The sequence below is a fragment of the Cavia porcellus genome, unplaced genomic scaffold, assembly GCF_034190915.1.
Source record: "Cavia porcellus strain 051 isolate PalLab524CR breed Dunkin Hartley unplaced genomic scaffold, mCavPor4.1 scaffold_1, whole genome shotgun sequence".
NCBI lineage: Eukaryota > Metazoa > Chordata > Mammalia > Rodentia > Caviidae > Cavia > Cavia porcellus.
In genome coordinates, this window is record NW_026947484.1 from 30,951,163 (window position 1) to 30,975,652 (window position 24,490).

The 24,490-nt window shown below is 41.1% G+C and overlaps 1 protein-coding gene across 4 annotated transcripts in view; it reads right to left on the minus strand.

Moving 5' to 3' along the window:
- Nucleotides 1-411: 411 nt before the first annotated feature.
- Nucleotides 412-24,490, minus strand: part of Snx6 (sorting nexin 6) — a 48,564-nt gene continuing 24,485 nt past the window's right edge. For all 4 annotated transcript variants that reach the window (XM_005004524.4, XM_005004523.4, XM_063225005.1 and 1 more), the window contains 8 exons: nucleotides 22,806-22,901; nucleotides 20,546-20,651; nucleotides 12,846-12,921; nucleotides 10,851-10,890; nucleotides 8,328-8,414; nucleotides 7,055-7,214; nucleotides 6,885-6,970; nucleotides 412-2,296 (listed from right to left, as the gene is read on the minus strand). In XM_005004524.4, the coding sequence (XP_005004581.1) occupies nucleotides 2,243-2,296; nucleotides 6,885-6,970; nucleotides 7,055-7,214; nucleotides 8,328-8,414; nucleotides 10,851-10,890; nucleotides 12,846-12,921; nucleotides 20,546-20,651; nucleotides 22,806-22,901 (705 nt within the window). In that variant the 3' untranslated portion in view covers nucleotides 412-2,242. The remainder of the gene's footprint in view (nucleotides 2,297-6,884; nucleotides 6,971-7,054; nucleotides 7,215-8,327; nucleotides 8,415-10,850; nucleotides 10,891-12,845; nucleotides 12,922-20,545; nucleotides 20,652-22,805; nucleotides 22,902-24,490) is intronic.

Sequence of the window (24,490 nt, forward strand, 5' to 3'; positions counted from 1 at the left end):
ATAATACATGTTGTATCTAGGAATGTCATGTGGGTTATCAGGGAAAGAGGCCCCGGTCTCTTTTATGCCATCCACATCTCATGAGAGCCTGCACCTATACACACGGTCCTGAGGTCTTGTAATTGAAAGGTGCCCCTCTAGGGGCTGGGGATTTAGCTCAGCGGCATAAGCACCTGCCTTGCAAGCAGGCAGTCGTGAGTTCGATCTCCAGTACCGATAAAAAGGAAAAAAACAAACAAAAAAAAATTGCCCCTCGTTTCCCCACCCAGCTTTGCCATGCCCTGTCTCCTGTATCACAGGGCTGCATCCACTCTGTTCTGCCCCCAGCTGATCACTTGGTAAGCAGAGGACAAAAACTATGTGAAACACTGCATGTGTGGAACTTCTGAGCATTTACATGGCACTTGCATGTTTCCAAAGCACAGTACCAACGTTTATTAATCCTCACAACACCCCTGTGAGGTAGGTCAAGGTCCTTTAGGAGACAAAACTGAGGCAGAAGTCAAGCAAACCTACCCAGGCCTGCTGGAGGCACAGAGCAGCTGGGGAAGGGTGGGACCTGAGCACAGACGAGGGGCTCTGCTGGGCCAGCACACACAGGCAGGCACAGCTCATCAAGTCCTCACCGATGCTGGCTACATCAAAGACACTACACAGACCCCTGGGCCACAAGGAAAAGATCAGTGGCTCCCACAGCATCAGGAGGGCACATCATTAGACAGACATTAACCAGCAGGTGTGTGAGTGGGAGAATATGCTGAGAAAGGCAGGAGTCACGGGAGGGCAGGAAGACAAGCCAGGCAATCTTGAGGACAGTCTGGGATAATGTAAACTAGAAACCCATTCAGGCGTCACCAACCCAAATGACTGCAGTTTCCAAACAGGACAAAAGTTAGAAATAAGTGGTGGAAAACTCTAACCGCTCAGTCTAACTCTGAACTGGGAATGACATTAAGGTTCATTCGCATTCGAAAGGCCAATAATATCTGTAATAAAACTACTGGCTGTGGAGGACCACCTGGCTGATTCTTCTTGAATAAAGGGCTATCAGTGGCAACTTGCGAGCACTATCCTACCTACACACCAGCTTTTATCGCAAACGTTCTACTTTTCCCACAGGTGAGAGCTCTTCCTAGCAGCAGATCTCTCTTGATATGGTAGCATGAGAGCCACCCAGTGGCTGAACAGCACGTGTCTCATGATTCTGTGGCTGGCTAGGGATGGAGGCCAGCAAACTATACACTGTAGAGACTACACTGCTCCAGTATTTCCCAAGCAGCTGTCACCTGCCTCTGTGCCATTCCACCTTCTACAGTGTATAGAGGAACAGTCTGTTCTATTCTAAAGAGACTGCTAACTGATTCAGTATGGTCTTTGTTTTTGTTTTGGAAACAGGGTCTTGTTACATAGTGTAGACTGGCCTCAAACTTGGGGTGATCCTCCTGCCTCAGCCTTCCAAGTTCTGTGATTATAGCATTTGCTGCCACAGCCAGATAAATGTATAATTTTAAGAGAAACAAGAAAAAAAAAAAGAAAGAAACTAAAATCTGCACTGTAAAGCATAATACTGGAGTAGATTTATTATTGCTACTCCAAATTTTAGAGTGATACATGATCTCAGAGTTTATCATTGTTATCGCTGGTTATTTTACAATAATTGGTTTAGTGTACAAGTTTAAGGCAAACATACTAATTAATGCATTTGCTTTTCTTCAGAAATCAAACTTAGATTACAGAAAGTCTGGTCCAAAACTTTTATGATGATTAATTAAAATTAAGTCTCATTATGATGCTTTACAAGGATACATGAATGAACTAAGTATACAATGCAATCCTTTTTAAAAATAAAATCTTAAAAAAATCAAGAAAGGCCATTTTTACCTTGTTTGAATAATGTAATTTGAAAAGGTTAAACATCAGAAATGATTTAAAGGTAAATAAGATTGGCAGCCATAAAGAATACTATTTATAAAATAAACTCAGTTATCAAGGCTACTTAAAAAAAGACTGGACTCTGGGCTTCAGAGTAGGATGGTGCATGTGATGGACACTGTCCAGGGACACAGCGCATGGCACAGACCGCACTGCCTGTGCACGGTGCTGCCCGCTGCTTCTCGGAGGAGGAGGAGGAGATGCACTTTGTCAGCTTTGCTTCTGGTGAGCAGAAATATGTAATGTCATTAGGAAAACAAAAGTAAGATCTGAAGGAAGGCAGCCCTTTTTAACAGGAACTGAATGTGGCTTATGTGTCTCCATTCAACACTGCCAGGCAGTTCTGCAGCAGCTGGAGGTTACCCTGTGAAGGACAGAGATTACAAACTGCTTTAGTCCAAACAGCCTGAAAGAACATTACTGAAAATACACAGTATTAGAACTCACACTGCTTTAAGAGGTCAGGGTTTTGGATACAGCCATTCTTAAGTAAACAAATTTCTAGACCAATATTAATGGTCTGGATTAACTAATGAAGATTCTAATTATGCCCTTTTTGGCCACACTTAATTTTCTTTGGTTTGTTTGTTCCTGACTACTGGAGATTGAATGCACAGCTTTTGCACTGAGCTATACATCCCCATCCCTTTTTAAATTTTTACTTTTGAAATACAGTCTTAGGCTGTCCATGCAATGCTTGAATGTATGATCCTCCTGCCACAGCTTCTTGGGGTGCTGGGATTTTAGGCACGCAGCACTGTATCAAATTATATTCCACACTGTAACACACTCAAGTGCCCACCAAAAAGGGTATGTACTACTATCCACTTTAGCAATGGGGCAAGGAGGCACACATGGCCCACCACCCTCCCTGATCAGTTTCATGCATTTTTACACTTACATTTTATGCTTAACTGAAAAAGACCAAAACTACTTTTAAGGATACAGTTTTCCATTTCAATCGATTTTAATTATGTTGCAAGACATAATAAATGAAACTCAAAGTAGTTTCAGACTATCATACTGTAAATTTTACTACAATTTAGGCTATTTGCACAGGGCCAGGAGGGGAAATGAGGAAAGTTCATTATGGACACTGAAACAGAATAAAGAAGCGCTTCTGGCTCCTCTAGCATAGTAGAGTAATTACTGTGTAAAATAACCTACATGTGCTTCAAAGTGACAAGACATTTCAAAATTCCCAACATGTAGGGGCTGGGGATTTAGCTCAGCGGCATCAGCGCCTGCCTTGCAAGCAGGCAGTCGTGAGTTCGATCCCTGGTACTGATAAAAAAAACGAAAAAAAAAAAAGGGAAAAAAAAAATTCCCAACATGTTTTTATGAGATGGAAAGGCTCGATACTGTGATCTGACTATTGCACATTATATTCCTGTATGAAATGACTGTAATGAGTCCTGCAACTATGTACAAATATCTCAATTTTAAAAGAACAGGACTGTTAAGATTAATAAAATTACTGTAGTGGCCAGGCATGGTGGCACATGCCTGTGATCCTGCACTCAAGAGGACCAGGCAGAAGGATCTCTGTGAGTTTGAGGTCAGCCTGGGCTACGTGGTGAGTCCAAGGTCACCCTGAACTAAATAGCAAGACCCTGTCTCAAAAACAAAACAAGAGCCAGGTGTGGTGGTTCACACCTGTAATCCCAGTACTCGGGGGCTGAGGCAGGAGGATCATCGAAGGTTCGAAACCAGCCTTGGCTACGAAGTGAGCGCAAGGCCAGCCTACACTACGAGACCTTGTCTCAAAAAGACCAAAAAAAAAAAAAAAAACCAACAACAAAAAAACAAAACAAGAGCTCTGCCCCTGCCCACCACTGCTGCCACTGGAAGGCTGGCTTCCTGTACAGCAGCATGGACAGGGAAACACAGCCAGACCCACCCCTGTGTGACCCTGTTGCTATCAGAAAGCTTGATTCCAGCAGGCAGTGAGATGCAGCCAGAGATACCCCATGTACCTGCAGACCTCCACTGGAGACCTTGCTTCCTTTGGTGGCCAGCACCCACAGGAAGAATCAGACAAACACACCCTGTGTGTCTGCCGCCATCAGGGAAAGTCCCAGTGTAGACACACAGGCTGAGAGAAGCAACTTAACACCATACACCCCTGATCATCGGTGAAGCCCCAGTGTAGGTGCACAGGTCTAGAGAAGCCCACTTCATCCCAGCTACCTCCTTGGGAACCTGTGTTCAGAGGAACCCAGATACCTGTCTCATTCTCCTACACTGCAGAGAGACAGCCAAAGTGGGAAGTATCTAGGACCCCACAATTGGCTTATTGGAAGGAACCCAGGAAAGAATGTCAAGACAAAGGAGCAAAAAGCAATCTCAGAGCTCCAGCCCACATAGAACAAGTCTGGGAAATAGAGTCATGGAAAAAAATGGAAGTCACACACCTGAAATCTCTGAGAGGATAGCAACTGAAGTAAAGAAACAACTTCTTGAGACTGTAAAGTGATCTGATCAGCAATGTCTCAGGTAAAAGAGGAAATCACAAACATAAAGAATTCCTGAGCATATCTAAAGAAGACATGGATAAAAAAGAGCAGCATAGGAAAATGATGATCTTGAAGACAGGATAACAAGTTACCAGGAAAAAAACCATTCAACTGCTGCAAGATGACGCAAAATAAATAATATAATGTAAGAGTGACAGGTATCAGTGAAGAAGCAGGGATCAACACAAATGAGATAAAAAGACTATTCACAGAAGTAATAGCAGAAAACTTCCCAAACATGGGGAAAGGAGATGGAATACAGGTAAGTGAAGCATATAGGACTCCAACTAGCCATAACCAAAATAAATGTATACCCAGACATATATAATCAAGATCCCAGAAATTCAGCACAACAACAGAATATTAAAAGCTATTAGAGGGGCTGGGGATTTAGCTCAGTGGCAATAAGTGCCTGCGTGGTAAGTACAAGGTCGTTCATTTAATCCTTGGTACTCCCCCAAAACAAAACAAACAAACAAACAAACAAAGCTGTTAGAGAAACAGATCTCCTATAAAGGAAAACTAGTAAGAGTCACTGTAGACTTGTCAACACAAACCATCAAGTCAAGAAGAGTTTGAAGTGAAGTGTTTCAAATCCTGAAAGAAACCAATTTCCAACCCATATTGATATATCCTTTCAAAATTAATGGAAAAATAAGATATTCCCATGGTAAAGAACTGAAGGGATTCATGATTACCAAACCAACCCTACAGAGTGCTAAAGGATATGCCAGAGAGAGACAAAGATGACCATGGTTCCAGGAACAGCAGCAGAGGAGGGTCACCAAACAGGACAGGCAACTGAAGTGGAAAAGTGGAGGGCCAACAACAAGGGGATAGCAGGGCAGAGACGAACCAATGTATGCTGGTTGTAAACATTAATGTAGATGGCCTCAGGTCAGCAAGAAAAAAAAAAAAAACAGAGTGGATCAAGAAACAAGATCCAGCTCAGCAGCATAAGCACCTGCCTTGCAAGCAGGCAGTCATGAGTTCAATCCCCAGTACCGATAAAAAAGCAAAAAGACCAAAAAAAAAAAGAAACAAGATCCATCGATGCACTGTATACAAGAAATACATTTAACTGGAAAGGAAATTCACAGACTGAAAATCAAAGGAGAGAAAACAATTGTTCCACATGAGAAGAGAGCAGAAAAAAGGAAGGGTAACTTGTCCATCAATCGTAGAACGGAAAAGAAAGATAAGGCATTTTCATACGATGGAAAACTACCCAGCAATAAAATACGATAATCTCGAGGCTCTTGTAGGTAAATGGATGCTATTGGAGATCATGCTCATGGGTGAAATGGTCTAGCCTCATATGAGTGAACACTGAGTTATCTCTCTAGCATAAAAAACTGAAGGAGTAAGTGGAGTACAACAGATTAAAAAAAAAAAAGTTGCAAAATCTCAGGCTCTGTCTTGGCCCCCAGCACTAAGACAGTGGAGCTGTGTAACCCCTGGTTTGGCCACACCAGCAGCCTGGCATCTTACCACTGCCCACCCCACCGTGCCTGTACCTCTGCTGCAGGGCAGGCCCCCACCCACCCATTGAGAACCATGGGAGTGAGGACAGCCATCAGAAATATGAATGAATACAAAGAACACACTTTAGAAAGAACTTGAAAGAACACAGAATCTGGAAATCCTCTAATTCAGGAGCAGGGGGCAGCCAATTTTTCTGTGAGTGCAGTCAGTGTTGTAGACTTGGAGACATACGGTTGGTCCATGTCAGAGCCTCCACTTGGCTGAGGTAGTGTGAATGTAGCCACAAACCAGCAGAAATGAGTGCACTTGGCTGCTGCATCCCAATAGAACCTTTACAAAATTTACACTTGCATTCCATATGATTATCACTGCTTTTCATTTGCTACTTAAACCATTTAAAAACAAGAATACCACCACTCCTCAATCACAGGCTATACAAAATCCAATATACTTTGCCACCCCTTGATCTACATATACAACCCTGTTCAACAGCATAAGACTCCTTAAAAAGATCAGTGCAAATTACAAACTAGCTCTTTTGAGAGTCAATCAGGCCGAGGAAGTGGTAATCCAGGACTTGGGAGGCAAAGGAAGGAGCACTGCCAAGAGTTCAAAGCCAGCCTGGACTACAGACCCTGTCTCAACAAAACCACACCAAACAGAATGGAAGTGGAGTATAATGACATATTCCTATAAATCCTAGTAGACCTCTGTCTCAAGAAACAAAGCAAAAAAGAACCCCCATACACAAAAAAAGAAAGGAAGAGGAGGGGAAGAGAAGGGAGGGAAGGGGAGGATGGGGAGCACTGAGCTATATATGTCCAGCCTTTTAAAAAACTTATTTTGAAACAGGTTCTGACCTTGTGATCCCCTTGCCTCAGCCTCCTGGAAGCTGGGATCACAGGCATGTGTCACCACACATGGCTTATATTATTAAATCTTTAATACTACCTTGGCATGCTTCAGTTCTAATTCTGCAAGTTCCACTAAATTTTTTCTGAATGCAGCAACTCTTCTTGTCTTAAAGTCTATAAGTTCTGTGAACAACAAAAAAACAAAATTAACAAATTTACATAATAACTCTAAGACAACCCTGTGACTAAAGAGTAATATAAGGATACCTTGTTTTGCAGATTCAGATATTTTTTCAAACTTCTGACAACACAGTTGTTGGGAAGTTTCAGCCTGCAGAACGTCTTTATTTTTTGCCCTTGCTTTATCCAGTGCTTTATTAGCATTTTCATAATCCACTAATGATCGAGATCTTCGGTAGAGGAGATCCTGTAGATAGAATGTTCCACATGTCAGATTCACCCCCACCCCACCAGAGGGGACACACAGAGTGAGCACCACACGCCAGATATCCTTCCACATTTTACGTGCACTTGCTTGGTTTTACAGATTGAACCCCCATTCCCTATTCTAAGTGTTTTTATTTGGTATGTATTTAGTCAGTTTGTTTTGGACAGGGCCTCACAATGTAGTTCAGCATGGCTTTAAATTCACTGTGTAGCCTAGGCTGGCCTCGAATTCATGGCTGTTCTCTTGCTGAGATTACAGGTGTCTGCCATCATGCTTGGCTTAAAGCAGCTTTATTGCTGATTGCTGGGTGTTGTGGAACACGTTTGTAGTCTACCACCCTGGGAGACTAAGGCAGGAGGAATGACAAGATCAAGCCCCCAAAAAAGTTGGGGCCACAGTTTAGGGTGAAGACCCCAGAGGCAATTACTAGGACCACAAACAATAAATGCAAAACAAAGCACCTCTCTCCAGTTTGTGACATAATTCACATATCCTTTAAAATACACAATTCAGTGGTTTTCAGTATGCTCAGGGTTGCAAAACCATCACCACTAACCAAATTTAGAATGTGTTCACCATTCAGAAAGAAACCCCATGCCCATGAGCAGCCGCGCTCCATTTCCAATGGTCCTCCAGCACAACATAACCATAATCTGGTCTCTGTCTCTGTAGATTTCCTTTATTCTAGATCATACTGTACCATAGGTCTGTATAGGTACCATTTTCGCTTTTTAATCTCTTGGGCACTGAACTCAAGGTCTTCACACTGAGCTACATTCCCACCCCTTTTTATTTTTGGGCAGGGTCATATCATGTTGCTAAATTGCCCAGGGTTGGCTCAAACTTTCGATCCTCCTGCCTCAGCCTCTTGGAATGTTAGAATTAAAGGCATGCTTATACACCACATCTCGTTTATACAGTAAATTTATGTGGTATTCTTGATCTACAATTTCTAGAAGAAAAAAATTAAGATAAATATTAAAAGATAAAAGTTAAGAACGATAAAAGTTAACTTCAAGATATATCAAAAAATAAGTCACCTTTAACAACCTTAAGTCTAAGGAGCTCTAAAGAAATGAATAATGAAGTTACCTTAGCTGCTTGAGATTCTCTTAAGTAATATTTTAAAAGGTCAGAAAGTTTGAGGTCTTCATCGGCAGATACTCGTGCTTCTATTTTCTGAAAAAGGGGTAACACTGGATGTTAAACTAGCAATCATAATCGGTAATACAGCTCAGTGGCATAAGCAACTGCCTGGCAAGCTCAAGGTAAGTTCCATTTCCAGTACAAAAAAAATTAGCAGTCAGACTCTCTTCTCAGCATTTTCCTTCTTAATAATCACTGCAAAAACACTGAGGCTCTAAAAACTATAGTATGTACTCCTGTTTTACTAGTTTCCTCCCCTTTCCTTCTAATTACTTGCTACTTATGTTTGCAGCGTTGACCAAAGAACAGAAAAAGGATTAAATCAGCTGATACCAATGAATAATGGAAAGACTGGATTTGATCCCAGCACCACACTATGAGTCTCAGCATCATCTCTGTAATTCTCTAACGGTCTCTATTGCAGGAGTAGGACAGTGCGGTGCCAAGGAAGGCAGCTAAAGCGGGGCACCTCTACTCAGGATGTGTTGTGATGTGTTATAAGCTATACATTTATGATACATGCTTTTTCCTGCATGCCTAATACACTTCAATAAAAATATGAAAAACTGCAGCTTCCTAAGTACTACCACCTTATGGAGAAATTAAGACTTCACTGATCTCTTCCCCCACCTTAGGCAGCACTGTGAACTAAGCGAAGGGCCTTGCTAATGGCAGGCAAGCTCTACCACTGAGTTATAGCCCAACCCTGGAACTTCTTTTTTTTAAAACAGGTACCAGGGATCAAACTCACGATTGCACACTTGCAAGCCAGGCAACTTATGAGGCTGAGCTAAATCCCCAGCCCCATGGAACTTCTTAAAGTATATTCAAAACTGACTTAGATGTGCTGAGAACATGCTTGATAGGGAGGATGGGCGTTTTAAACTAAATTTTCTCTCCTTTTACTGAAAAAAAAAAAAAAAAAAAAAAAAAAGACTCTATGTTCCCTTCCTGGGACTCCTAAGCTGTCAGACTGCTTGGCCAATACAGCAGAAGTGACACTGTGCTAGTGTCCAGGCCCAGGCCTTAAGAAACCATGCTCTCACATGCATCATTCAGCCTGGCTAACTTCCAGAGGTTGTTTTTTTTTGGTACTGGGGATTGAACTCACAACCTTGTGCTTGCCAGGCTGGTGTTTATACTGCTGAGCTAAATCCCCAGCCCTCAGTCTGTGTTGTTAAGCAGTACAGAGAGGCCACCCGCAGTGTCCAGCACAGCCCTAGCACAAGTTAAGTGGGGGCCAACATGAACCTCAGACACAAGAGGAAAAGAGCTTCAGACAATGCCTCCATATCTTCCCGGCCCAAGCCCTGGAAAGCCATCTCTGTCCTTTATAAAACAGCTGCAGAAATGACTCAGACACTCGACCACAACCTCTCTGGGTTCAGTACCAGGTTCACACCAGGGCTGAGACTCCACCACCTCTCCCCACACTCTCTATAGCCCTCACACACCCCCACAGAGCACGCGGTCAGACAGGGAAACTGCACAGGTGCCTCGAGCTGAGAGACACCCCTTTCACCTGTCCAAACATCCTGCTCCTTCCTTTTCATTCTTCACAGTATCGTTCACATCTAATCATCACATCTCTTCCTCAGAGGGCTTGATGTAAGTCTATTTATGTGCTAGATCTCTATTCCTTTCATGTAATGTACAGAAAAAAACCCTTGTCTCTACAGGTTCCCTGAAAGTGCTCAGCTATACAATTCAAAGAGGCAGAATGATGAACTGGAAAAAAAATTTTTTTAAAGGGGAAAAAAGAATAAGAAACTATTGTCTTGACAGCAGTGTCTCATGCATGAAAACATCTTTTTCTCCTTCATGTACCTGTTATCACTTAAGTGACAAGATGATGCTGAAATCTGACCTTATGCTGCATGGTTACCGAGAGTTTCAGCTAAGTACCATTAAACATCAAATCAGCACCTCACTATTTCACCAACTGACCAACAGATGAAATATCATGGTATGTAGGGTTAGCCCCTCAATCCGGACGTCACCAGTGTTATATCACTGCTGCGAGTGTGACCTTTCCGCACTATGTATGTGCCCTGCACTGGTAACACACATGGGGAGGATGCTGGGGAGCAAACTGGGATCCCTCAAGCAAACCATGTACTCTGCCTTTAGCCCCCCAGTTATTCATTTTTAGCTCTGGAGTGCTGGGAATAATGCTACTCATTACAAACCAGTGCATCAGAGGATCAAAAGCCACCATCTTAGCCAGATGTAGCACACATCTGTAATTCTAGCACTTAGGAGACTGAGACAGAAAAAAACATCACTCTCTCTCTCTCTCTTTTTTTTTTTCATTTTTATCGGTACCAGGGATAGAACTCATGACTACCTGCTTGCAAGGCAGGCGCTTATGCTGCTGAGCTAAATCCCCAGCCCCCAAAACATCACTCTTAATGTTAACTATAGTACAGACACAATCTTGTATGGAGAACTCTACAATTTAGTACTTACTCTTGTTTTATCAAACAGTTCTGAAACTTTGAGGAAAAACCTGGAAGGGAAAAATATTTTTCATTAGAAGCTGTACTTGAAATAATGTTCTACTTTTAATGTTTAGAGAATATAACCCCAAGCCATATTAATGTTTAATATTTTGAGGCACAGTCTCAATTAGGCAGCTCTTAAACTCGAGATCCTCCTATCTCAACCTCCTGAATTCTGCTCTTACAGACGTGCCACCACATCCTGCTCTTAATATAGAACAGTTTTGTTCTAGATAAAACAATGATCTTATTAACTGTGAACTTCACTTAGTTCAACAAAAATCTTCATAACAGATCATAACTTCACTTGCATAACAGATTACATGGAATCTATTATAATTCAAGACAACAGTCTGAGCCATATATTAAATTTATCTTTTTATCCTTCAGTAATATACCACATAATAATAAAGCCTACGTCTTCAAAGTGATCCCAGAAATATAGAATAATCACACTGAAAGAGACCAAAAGCTGACTGAAAGGAAAATATTGAAGTTGGAGCAATTATTGGTTATTTTGATAGTTATGTTTTAAATACTTCCAACACAGATCCTTTGCTTTGAAAAATAATAACCAATTCCCACACAGAATTCATCTTTACATGTAACTAAATGGGCTATTTTTTGTTGTTGTTATTGTTTGTCTCTTGGATATATGGTTTTACCTGGTGGCTCATGCTGGCCTTGACCTCCTTTTATGGCCCAGGTTGATCTTGAACTTGCAGTGATCCTCCGGCCTCAGCCTCCCAAGTGGTGGGATTATAGGCATGCCACACCATTTATGGTTTAAATAGGCTATTAAATGTTTGTATCAAGGAAAACATATCCTAATACTATGGAGGAAGGGAGTGGAGCTCAGTGGTAGAGGCCTTGAGTTCAATCCCAAGGACCACCAAAATATATACATAAATCCAGTACCACACTATTAAAAGGGAGATTATAGGGCTGGGGATGTTGCTCAGTGGTAGAGCTCTAATCTTGCATGCACAAGGCTGAGATCAATCCCTATCAGCACATAAAAAAAAATAAATAAATAAAAAGAAAGAAAATGGAGATTATAACATTTGTAATTACAGATGATATTATAGTAGTATTAGGACAAATTCTATTAAAACCAAAAACAATTTAATAAACTTTGCTTTATTTGGGCTGGGCTGAATTTCCAGCACTTGGGAAGCTGAGGCAGGAGGATCACTGGGAATCTGAGGCCAGCATGAGCTACATAGCATATTCACAGCCAACCTGAACCACATATTGAGACCCTGTCTCAAAATAGACTTTGTTTTACTAAAATTTGTTTTGGCATATTAGAGAACATGCTCTTCTGAGTTCGAGCCCAGCCTGGGTTACATAGTAAGTTCAAGGCCAACCTGAACTACATAGCTTGAGCCCCTGTTTAAAAAAGAAGTGAAGCTGGGCATGGGGGCACATGCTCAGTACTCCCTAAGTTTAACCGCCAGTACTGTAATAACAAACAAGTAACAAGGCTAATATAAATTCTCTTTTACACAAATCAGTCATTGTCATTAAATAAAACACTGTAAATACATACTAAAGCTCATTTTTGTTTCTGAGATAGGGAGAAAAACTGAATCAACTCAAGTTTACAAAAAACTTTCTTAGTATCAACTTTTTTTTTTTTTTTGTCTTTTTCCTTTTTATCGGTACCGGGGATCGAACTCATGACTGCCTGCTTGCAAGGCAGGCGCTTATGCCGCTGAGCTAAACCTCCAACCCCAGTATCAACATTTTGAGCCAGGTGTGGTGGTACACGCCTGTACTCCCAGCACTCAGAAGGCTGAGGCAGCACAACTGCTGTGATTTTGAGGCTAGCCTGGGCTACATAGTGAGTAGCTTAAAAAAAATAAAGTTAAATATTTTTAAAGAAACATTTCAGAAAGCCTGCCCAGATTACAAATTTGCTTTAAATTTTACATTTAATGCTATTAATTAGAATCCTTACTTGCATATATCAGTAGAATCCTGAGTTCCTAAAGCATATAACGAAGAACCAATTCTATTGTAATCATCTGCAGCACCTATGGAGAAAGGTTTAAAAATCTGACATGTTTACTGATTTAAAAATACTGAGTACTTACCAGCAACATGCAATAGAACATGCCCAAAATCTAGCAAAGGAAGTGACACAAACAACTGAAATATTGTATCTGACATATTCATATGTAAAAACTGCTTGGGGAACACACGATTCCACTGGATTAAGCTGGGGAAGGATGATTTCTAGAAGAAACTATAGTAAGAGCTGGATCTGACAGGCAGGTGCTGTGCCACTTAGCTGCAGTCCTAGCGGCAGAACTGGATCTTGAGGGATGAGGAAATCTCTACCAGGCAAAGGGAAAGCGTTTTGAATAATGGGAACACCACACGTAATGGTCAGAATGCACACAAAAGCACACTCTACTACTAAGCTACACTCTCAGCCTCACTAGAGGGAAGGAGGATCAATGGAGGCCCGGAAGAGAGGAAATGGGGCTGGGGAGGGAAGGACACTGAGGTGGAGTGCTGGAATGGTGGTGGCCCTTTCCACTTTATTTTTTTATTTTCTGGTACCAGAAATCAAACTCAACTCACAAATCAAACTCACAACCCTGTGTTGCCAGCAGGCACTGTGCCACTGAGATATACTCCCAGCCCTTTTTCACTTTATTCTGAGACAAGGTCTCAGAACCTGCCCAGGCTGAACCTGAACTCCTGATCTTCCAGCCTCAGCCTCAGGAGTACGCTGAGATTATAGGAGTGTGGCAGCAAAAACTAGAAATGTGAAAGAACTATCTCTACCTGATAGAGGGAGAACAGGAAAAACCTCTGTCTAAGTCACTATTGAAGACTGAATACTTAAGAGCAGGAAGGAGGTAAAGGTGCCTGCCCTCGCCACCTCTCATCAGTGTTACATCAGAGGACCCGCCTACAGCGACTGCGCAAGAAGACAAGAAACAGAATTCACATGAAAGGAGGAAGAGTAAAGCTTTATTAGCAGGTGTGAAACAATTAGCTACGTAGTCACAATTCTACTAGAACTATATTTTGAGGACTACTTTGTGTTTCCATATATAGGCAAAGAATACCTAGAAACTGAAAAAAATCATTTCATAAGTAACACATAGTTGGGGTTTAGCTCAGTGGCATAAAGTGTCTGCCTGGCAAGCACAAGGTCGTGAGTTCAATCCCCAGTACTGCAAAAAAAAAAAAAAAAAAAGTAACACAGAGCACTAAAAAATTAGGGGCCAATCTAACTGAAGATGTTTAAGATCTGTACACAACAGAACTACAGTGCTGAAATTAGCAAAGACCGAACTAAGTGGAGAAACATACTACATTAAATCAGAGGACTCAATATTGTTGATAGTGACTTTCTTCAATTAATCTAAAAATGCTAATCCCAATCAAACTCTAATTCTAATCAAAATATCAGCAAGCACTTTTGCAGAAAGTGACAAACATGGCGGACTGGGAAGAGCCAGGATGGAGGCTAAACCCCACCTGTCAGCCAGCCAGAGGGTGACTAACTTTGCAAGCCTAAAGCCAAGCAGCTATTTAAGAGGACAACAATATGCAATATAGTAATTATTGTATACTTCCTACTGTCTTATCACTGTTTTGATTCGTTTTATTGCTGTTTAAATTTTTTAAAAAGACATAAACATACTAAAATCTATACAGAAATAAAAATGAGTGGGGCCCAAAAAATCTTTGATTATTAAAAATCTTTGATTAAGTTGGAGAATTTATTCAAGGAAAGATGTTCAACAACATTAGTCACCAGAAAAACACAAATTAAAATCCAAGCATGGTAACTCATGCCTGTAATACCAGCATTCAAGAGACTGAGGCAGAAAGATCACCCTGAGTTTGAGGCCAGCTTGGGCTACACAGAAACATCCTGTCTCAAAAAAAAAAAAAAAAAAAAAAAAAAGCAAAAAGAAAAGTCTAATTGCATGGCACTGCACATCTATAGGCTCTGCACTCTGGGAGTCACTGGCAGAAGAATTCCAAATTCTAGTCTAGGCAGTTTAACAAGATTCTGTCTCAAAATTTAAAAATAAAATTTAAGAAAAGTGATGTAGCTCATCAAAGGCCCCAGGTTTAACTCCCACTATTACAAAAGAAGGTTGCTGTTTGCAGATAACTTAAGACAATCTTACATACAATTCCCCCCACAAAAAACTTCTTAGAATAAATGAACTCAGCAGAGTTGCAGGCTAAAAAAAAAAAAAATCAACATGCAAAAACCAGTAGTTGGTACTATGTGCCAACAGAAAATATCCAAAACAGAAACCAAAGAGCAATACCTTTTAAAACAGCCATACACACAACAAAAGATACCCTATATTCATCCGCTACAAGAAACGATATTGCCGGGGCTGGAGGTTTAGCTCAGCGGCATAAGCGCCTGCCCTGCAAGCAGGCAGTCGTGAGTTCGATCCCCGGTACCGATAAAAAGGAAAAAGACAAAAAAAAAAAAAAAGAAAAGAAAAAAAGAAACAATATTGCTAAAGTGTCCATACTTTAAAATATATATAGAGCCAGGCATGGTATCACACGCATATAATCTCAGCACTTGGGAGGCTGAGGCAGGAGGATTGCTGTGAGTTTGAGGCCAGCCTCAGCTACACAGGCCAAGCCAGCCTGAACTGCATGGCAAAACTCTGTCTCTAAATAAATAATCACACACACACACACACACACACACACACACACACACACACAAGGAAACACACATGCACCTAAAAACAGTTATTTTGAGCAAAAAGAACAAAGCAGAAAAGATGACAAAGCCTGACTTCAAATACAGAACAAAGTTGTAGTTATCACAAAGGACTAATTCAAAGCCAGTGTGGTAGTGCATGTCTATAATCCCAAAATTTGGGCAGCTGAGGCAGGAAAAATTTTTTTTTGTCTTTTTCTTTTTTTATCGTTACCAGGGATCGAACTCATGACCGCACACTTGCAAGGCAGGCGCTTATGCCGCAGAGCTAAATCCCCAGCTCCAAGGCAGGAAAATTTTGAAATCAGTTTGGGCTACAAAGTGAGCCAGCCTGAACTGGATAGTGTGACTTTGTCTCAAAAAAAAAAAAAAAAAAAAAGAAAGAAAGATAAGCAAAGAAAAAAGAAAAACACTGGTACAGAGTCAGGGATTTAGTCAGTGGCACAAGCGTCTGCCCGCCGAGCATGGGGTTTGGAGTTCGATACCTGGTACAATAAAAGACTGGTACAGTGAAGCACACCTTTAATCCCAACACTCCAGAGGCTGAGACAGGAACATCACAGGCCAGCCTGGGCTACGCAATGAGATCCTGTCTCAAAGCACTCAAAAAGCAAAACCCAAACAAAAAGCAACATGATACAGGCACACAGACCAATAGGACAGAAAAGAAAGCCCAGATAAAAACCTACAGCCAACTGATTTTTCACAAAGGTGCTAGGAATATGCACTGGAGATTGGGTGATCTTTTTAATGAATGGCAGGGGAGAAAATGATATTCACATGTAAAAGAATAAAACTAGATCTCTACCTCTCACTAATTATAAAAACCACCTCAAGATGTATTAAAGACAGAAAATGTAAACCTGAAATTATAAAACTAAGAAAACATGGGGGGACACTGAAAGAATTAAAATGTGCTGTGTACATGTACCAACACTCCATGATGGATGTAATCATTACGTGAAGTTAAACAAACAGGGAAAGCTGGGCACAGTGGTGCACGCCTGTAATCCCAGCTACCTGGAAGGATCACCAGCAGTTCAGAGCCAGCTGGGGCAAATAGTAAGACTCTCTCATAAACAAATAAAAAGATAAAAGAATGTAATATAATTGTGTTGCACCTCTGGGTTCAATTTTCAGCACTACAAAAAAAATTTTTTTAAATCAAGGAAATGGTTTCAGACAGTAGGATAGCCAAAATTTTTTTTTCTTTTAAGTTTTTTTGATTCTCTTACTATGTAGTTTAGATTGGCTTTGAACTCACTTTTTAGCCCTGGCTGTCCTCAAACTCATGGCAATCCTCCTGTCTCAGCCTCCTGGAGCACTGGGATTACATGTGTAACGCCACCATGTCCAGCTAGGCAAAGATTTTTTCTGAAGATCCCAAAAGCACAGAAAGAAAAGGAACAACAAACAACTGGGGTTGCATCAAAATAAAAAGCTTCTGCTAGCAACGGGAACCTTCAGAGGAGTAAAATGACAATCTGCCGAATGGGAGAAAACAGATGCATCTAACAAGGTATCAACCTAGAATTACAAGGAACTCCAAAAACTCAGTAACAAAAAAAGTTAAAATGAGCAATAGACATAAATGTACGTTTCTCAAAGGAGAGCATACATGTCTAATTTCATTTCATTTTTATATATATAAATGAAGAACAGCTTCAACTGTTCTTGATCCTGTCTCAAAAACCAAATTTCAAGAGATTTCTCACAAAATAAAAACTGAGCCAAGAATCCCACTATGCATACATGACCAAAAGAAATACTCAGTATGTTGAAGACACCCTTCCCCTCTCATGTTTAATGAGGTACTCTTAGCAACAGCCAAGAAACGCAAATGACCTAAGTGTCCATCAACTAATAAATGAAGAAAACATTGTTCACAAACAGTGGAATACTATTCAGTCATAAAAGAACAAAGCTCTGTCATCTGAAACATTAAGAATAAAAGAGTGGCAATTGGGGCTGGGGATTTAGCTCAGCAGCATAAGCACCTGCCTTGCAAGCAGGCGGTTGTGAGTTCGATCCCCGGTACCGATAAAAAGATTAAAAAAAAAAAAGAAGAGTGGCAATCATTACATTAACTGAAATTAGGCACAAAAGGAAAAACCTTATGATCTCACTCATATGTAATGTAAAAATGCTGATCTCATAGAAGCTGAGAGTAGACACTGTGCTGGTTCCCAAGGGCTTGGGAGAAGGAAGGCAAGGGAAGGGGCATGAGTGGTCAATAGCGCTCAGTAACACTTTGATGGGGCAAGAAGTTCCGGCATGCGTCTCATGTCACAGTCACTAGAGGCAACACACTGCTAGATACTTCAAAATCTAAATTTTTAAAAATTTTTTGGTACCGGGGACTGAACACACAACCTCATGCTTGCCAGGCAGGTACTTATACCACTGAACTAAATTCCTAGCCCAAAGCTTCAAAATCTAGGAGAAAAGATTTTAAAGTTTCACCATGAAGAGATGATAAATGTTTACAATGACAGGTGTGTTTAACCTGACTTAAGTAGTTCACAACTGTACATGCGTCAAAACATGATATAACACCATTAATGTACACAATTATTATGTTTGTATGTACCAGTTAAAAACTTCATTAATGACAGCACAGTAAAATACTGACTGACTTTGTTGGCAAGGATGATGTGGTGCAAACAGAACTCACAGCAATACTGGGGAAAATGTAAGATGGTAAAATCACTATGGAAAAAGTCTGGCAGTTTCCTAAAATTTAAATATACATTTTCCATGTGACCCAGCCACTCTACTTCTAGGCAGTGTATTACCCAGGAGGCATGAAAAGTCACACAGAGTTATAGCCAGGTGACTCTCTCAGCCGTACTTGCAATAGCTATACAACAGAAACAACCCAAAGTCCACCACTAAGTGAACGGACAAATAACTGTGTAATTTTATTGAGTTTCAAAGCACAACTCCAGCAAACAAACTGTTCTACAGTGACCAAAAGCAGATCAGTAGTTTTCTAGGGAGGGGGCAGAAGGGAATACCAAGGACTATGACAAAAATGTCTGGGGGCTCCAGGCATGTTTATTGTCTTATTATGGTGATCTCATAATATGTCAAAACTTATCAAACTGTATACTTTATTACTGCGGTTACCAATGCCCATTATACTCAATGAAGCTGTTCAAAAAACACTGGTCCATCTTGTACTTTGAGTGGATCTTTTATTTTTTTGAGACAGGGTCTCACTATGCATTTCAGAAAGACTTGAGCTCACTTTGTAGCCCATGCTGGTCTCGAACTTGCAACTATCCTCCGGCCTCAGCATCCTGATTGCTGATCCAGATTACTGGCATGCACCACCATGCCCAGCTAAATCGATCTTTTAAATATATGATTTTGAAGCAGGCGTGGTGGCTCACGCCTGTAATCCCAGCACTCGGGAAGCTAAGGTGGGAGGATCCTTTCAAGTTCGAGATCAGCCTGGGCTACAAAGTGAGCTCAAGGCCAACCTGAACTGCATAGCGAGACCCTGTGTCAAAAAAAAAAGGGGGGGGGGGGGGCGCTGGGGATTTAGCTCAGCGGCATAAGCGCCTGCCTTGCAAGCAGGCAGTCGTGAGTTCGATCCCCGGTACCGATAAAAAGGAAAAAGAAAAAAAAAAAAAAAAAGATGCAGCATGATGCATCAGTCATTTAGAAACACTGTAAAAATGACATACTCTGAAAAAAACGCAGTTGGTTCAGTTAGTACTGAATCACTAAACACTTTTCTAAGTGCCATCATATGTCAGTATGCAGAATAAGTGCTTTATGTATAGCTCCCATTTCGCTTAGAATACTTTTTCTTTTTTTTTGGTACAGGGAATCAAACTCATGACCCCATGCTTGCCAGGCAGGCATAGTGTCACTGAGTTATATACTTGGCCTAGAATCCTTTTTATTTTATTTTCTGTCTTTTTGAGACAGTCTCACTATACAGTTTAGGGTACCTTAAGCTTACTTTGTAGTGCAGCCTTGTCCTGAACTTTCAACAATCCTCCTGCCTCAGCCTTCCAAGTGTTGGGGTTACAGGTGTGCATCACCATGCCTGACTGTAGAATACTGTTTAAACAGTGGGCTCAAGAGTGAAGATTCAGCAGGGTATGATGGCACATGCCTGTAATCCCAGCACTATGGGAAGATAAAGCAGGAAAACAACAAGTTGGCATCCAGCCTGCGCAACTAGCAACTTAGTAGGGTCAATCCCCAGTACTGCAAAATTAATCAGTCAATTAGAAAACAAAGACTCAGTTAAGACTGTCCTTAAAGAAGTGAAAATTGCAATAAATCCATACCCTTCTTTTTTTCATTTGTTTTTGCAGTACTGGGTATTGAACCCAGGGCCTTTGCACTGAGCTACATCTCCAGCCATTTTTTATTTTTCAGAGACAGTGTCTAGCTAAGTCTCCAAATAGCCAATGCAGGGCTCAAACTTGTGGTTATCCTGGCTCACGTTCTCAGAGTGCTGGAAGAAAGTTATATTTTTAAAAATAATGATTAGGGGTTGGGGATATAGTTCAGCATCACAGTACCTGTCTGGCAAATGTAAGGTCTTAAATTCAAGTCCCAGCACCAATCAATCAATCAATCAATCAATCAATAAATAAATGCACCTAAAGTAACGATTACTGGTAGTTTGGTGTTATTGTCTTGATTTGCATTTACAAAAGCAATTTTACTAGCAATTTTATTTACTTTTTATTACCTTTTCCTTTGCATCAGTGTAAATGATAACAGTGAAAAAGGCAAAAAACAGTTTGGATGTCAAAGGTTTACTTTAAACACAGTTGAAACTATAATTAAACTATAAACATAGTTTAAGCACCACTGTCTATATCAAGACTTTTATGAACTGTAAGTAACAGCTTGATTTTATGATTATAGTTATTCCATTAAAAATGTAATCTTCAGGATAAAAGTCTTACTTTTGTGAGATCTTGTCATCCTATCAGATTTAGCAGATGCATCCTTAACCCGGTTATGATATTCTAGAAGGAATGTTCGTTCATGCTCAAAGAAATCATCTACATCCTACAGGATCAAAAGAAAACATGAGATTTTTTTAAAAAACTCATTTGCTTTAGCATAATATGTAAGTCACTTTATGCCATCATTATGGGTATAAAAAAATTAACAGAAAAACAGCACAACTATCCTCTAAAAGCCAAATGTTACACTAGTTCTTCAGCATGTTAAGAATTTCACAGACTTGCATTTTTGTCAATCAAGAAAGAAATGGTTTAGCAGCTAAAGGTTTAGTGATCCGTGTGCGATTCATATTCACATGCCGTACTCTGAAACATGCTCCTGCTTTTGTTTCACTTCTACAAACACAGTACTGCCAGTGGGAGTGATCAACTGCTTCTGAGAGAAAGAAAAAAATCCTCGATCTCACAGTGGGTGCTTTGGTCTTTCACACACTGTGTGGGTCACACTGAGGCCTTAGTTATTACAGCCCTTTCCCAGTGCTGTGGGCAACTGGGAACAGTAACAGGATTAATCATTGTCTTCAATCTTTATTATAAAGCTAGATATACAATACAAATCAAAATTACAATAGTACTTTCTCCCCTTCTATACTAGGGACCATTCATCAGAGAAGCATCAGATGACATAATGTAATGTGGGACCCACATCAGTGTAATACAAGCTGCAAGAGTCAGTGCTGACAAAATCTCATTTGAAATCCTTGTATGTACCAGTTAGCTGTAAAAAAGGGGGTAAATCTAACATGCAGGGTTATAGTGAAGATGGAGCAAGAAAACATGGACTACCAGTCAATATATTATACATGTTCAAATAGTTCTTTTTTTGTGTGTGTGGTACCGGGGATCGAACTTACAACCTCGCACTTGCCAAGCAGGCACTGATAGTGCTGAGCTAAGTCCCCAGCCCCATTAGTTCTTATAAAATTATAACCAATAAAGTGATTAACATATCCTATCTAAGAAAAGTGTTTAGTGGTGATGCAAAAGCAGCACGGAAATGGAAGCAGGCCGAGTCTTTATTGGACAGCAGCCACAACATCTGCATCATCTACATAACGGAACAATAAGAAATGATGAGAAGTATTATCTCCCTAGTATCTGCCTGATAACGTAATAGAAATACTTTTCTCAAATTTTGCTAGTAAATTTGCCAGATAAATCCAATACTTTATCTTTTTTGGGGGGGTACTGAGGATCAAACTCACAACCCTGAGCTTGCCAGGCAGGTGCTATGCTGCTGGGCTATATCCTCAGCCTCCCATACAATTTTTTAAACAGTAAGTAATTAACTTTATAAGTATATATAAAGTAATACACACCAATCCCTATAAACTAAGCAGCATTAACAACTCCATTTTGGTTTGTTTTTTGGTTTTCTTTTGTTTTTTGGAGTCAGGATTTTACCATGTAGTTCCAGGTGGCCTTGAACTTGAGGCAATTCTCCTGCCTCAGTCTCCCAAGTACTGGGATTACAGGCATCTGTTACCACACCTGGGTATAACCCTTTCTTGAAAATGGAGAAACTGTGATTCAGAGAAAGAAAGTAACTTTTCCAAGACCATGCAGCTTCCAGGAGACAATACCAAAACCTTAAGATTTTATTCCAAATCTGAATCTAAATTCCTCCAACATTGGGAAGGCTAAGTGTACAAACAGGCAGACTCTCTCCTTATCCCACCCTGCAGCTCTGTCTCTCCTGTGCTCAGAGGACAGGTGTGTATGTGGCAGACATTCCACCCTACACACTCATCTTTCCCCAGTTGCTCACAGCCTCCCTACCCAACTAAGGAAAGCACACAGGGGCACAGTTGGGGAGGATGCCCAGGTAGGACCTGGAAGACGACTTGGGATCAGGGCAGGGAAATACAGGGTGTGCATGCACACGTACAAGAGGGAGGGAGGGAGAGGTAGAAATAGAGATAGAGATAGATAGATAGAGAGAGAGAGATCTGGAATGTGGACTCGTTTAGAAGGGGCGTGGGCTCCAGGTGGCCAAATTCCCTTGGAGTGCAGACTTCTTAGTCCTCAGAAAGGGAACTCACCCAAGAGGAATCCAGGGCAGGGCAATTTCACAGTCCTATAGATTCTATTACCCAAACTTCTCTTTCACTCTAATTCTGCACATCTGAAATCTCAACATACTTTTCTCCTCACAGTAAATACTGAACCAGTAACAGTGCTAATTAAAAAATCTCACCTTTACACCTGAAACAATGACTCCATCTGCTGATTTGACCATGTTTTTAAAGAAATCTTCAAGTTTCTCTTTTTTATTTTTTCCTCGAACACTCAACTGAAAAAAAAAAAAGGTAATTTAAGTTAGAACTGGTTCAAGTTACAAATGCAGCCAGATGTGGTGATGCACACCTGTAATCCCAGTTCTCAGGAGGCTGGGGCAGGAGGATCACCAAGAGTTCAAGGTTAGCCTGGACCACCTAGTGAGTTCAGCCGGAACTACTTAGAGAAACCATCTCAAATTATGAATTACAAATGGAAAGTAGTGCTTCACTTATCCTTAGACATTTAAATGGCAACGTCAAAAGGATGCCAGTTTTTAGCCATGCACATGTTCTTCATTCTGGACTCACCCAAATATCACCTCTTACATGTTGAGGGTCATCAGCTTATAGTACAAGGCACACAAAAGATGAGTTAAATAGTGTGAATAATTATCTAAGAGGAAAACAAGCAGCAAATCTTTGATTTCTGGCACTTGCTGCTTTAAGAGGTGCGGTAAAGCAACATTCCATCCAACCTCCTTCTGCGTGCCACAACTTTACTGCACACGTGACCTTACTCATATTGAGTCCTAGTCCTCCTAACTGCCCTAAGTAACCCTAGGTAGTTTTGCCTGCATAGTTCCTTAGCAAATGGTACAAAACCAATGGTAAATAGACAAAACCATTAGACTGGTACATGGAGCTTTGCAACTAGACCTTGCCTCTAGGAATGTAATGTGCCTTTTTTTGGTCTTTCTGAGACAGGGTCTCACGGTGCAATTCAGGCTGGCTTTGAGCTCATTTTGTAGTTCAGGCTGGTCTCAAACTAGCAGTGATTCTCCTGCCTCAGCCTCCTAAGTGCTGGGATTAAAGGCATGTGCCACATGTCTGGCTTGTCTCTCTGATAGTAGTTTGAGATAAACCCGGTAGGAGCTGGGGATATAGCTCAGCAGCAGAGAGCCTAGAATGTACAAGGCCCTAGATTCAATCTTCAATACCCAAACCAATGATAAACCAGGTATACTTTAGCTAAAGTGAAGTTACTTGGTCCTAACCCACATACATACCCCTTCTACTGACCCAGTCTTAGCAATCCAAAATGTCTTGCTGCCACTGAGGACTACACTTCTAGTCTCCCACCGAACTGTGCTCTGTGCAATCCTAGATCTGTCTACCTCTCCTCCTCCAATCTCAGGAGGACACTGGGGCCAACCTTCATACACTAAACAGGGGTAGTTCCAGATCAGCTACATTTAGGTAAATGACTCACAAATCTCCACCACCACCTGTTGTGGTCTGAATGAGTGTCCCTTTCCCAAATCCCTCTGTGGAAACTCTTCCCTAAGGAGATGGTATTAAGAGGTGGACTTCCGACAGGTGCTCAGCTCGTCAGGGCAGCACCTTCACACCAAAGCCCGGAGCCCAGAGCCCTGAGGGAACTGGTTAGCCTCCTGTTTCCTCTTTCTGCCACCTGAAGACGCACTAAGAAGCTGTCATCTCTGAAGTAGAGAACTCCCTTCAGACACTAAATCTGCCAAGATCCTGCTCCTGGACTTCCCAGCCTTCACTACTGTAAACAACTGCCCAGTCTAAGGCCTCTCATAACAGCACCGCACATCGACTAACACAATGTCTCTGAGCTGCTCCTGGGCTTCACAAACAC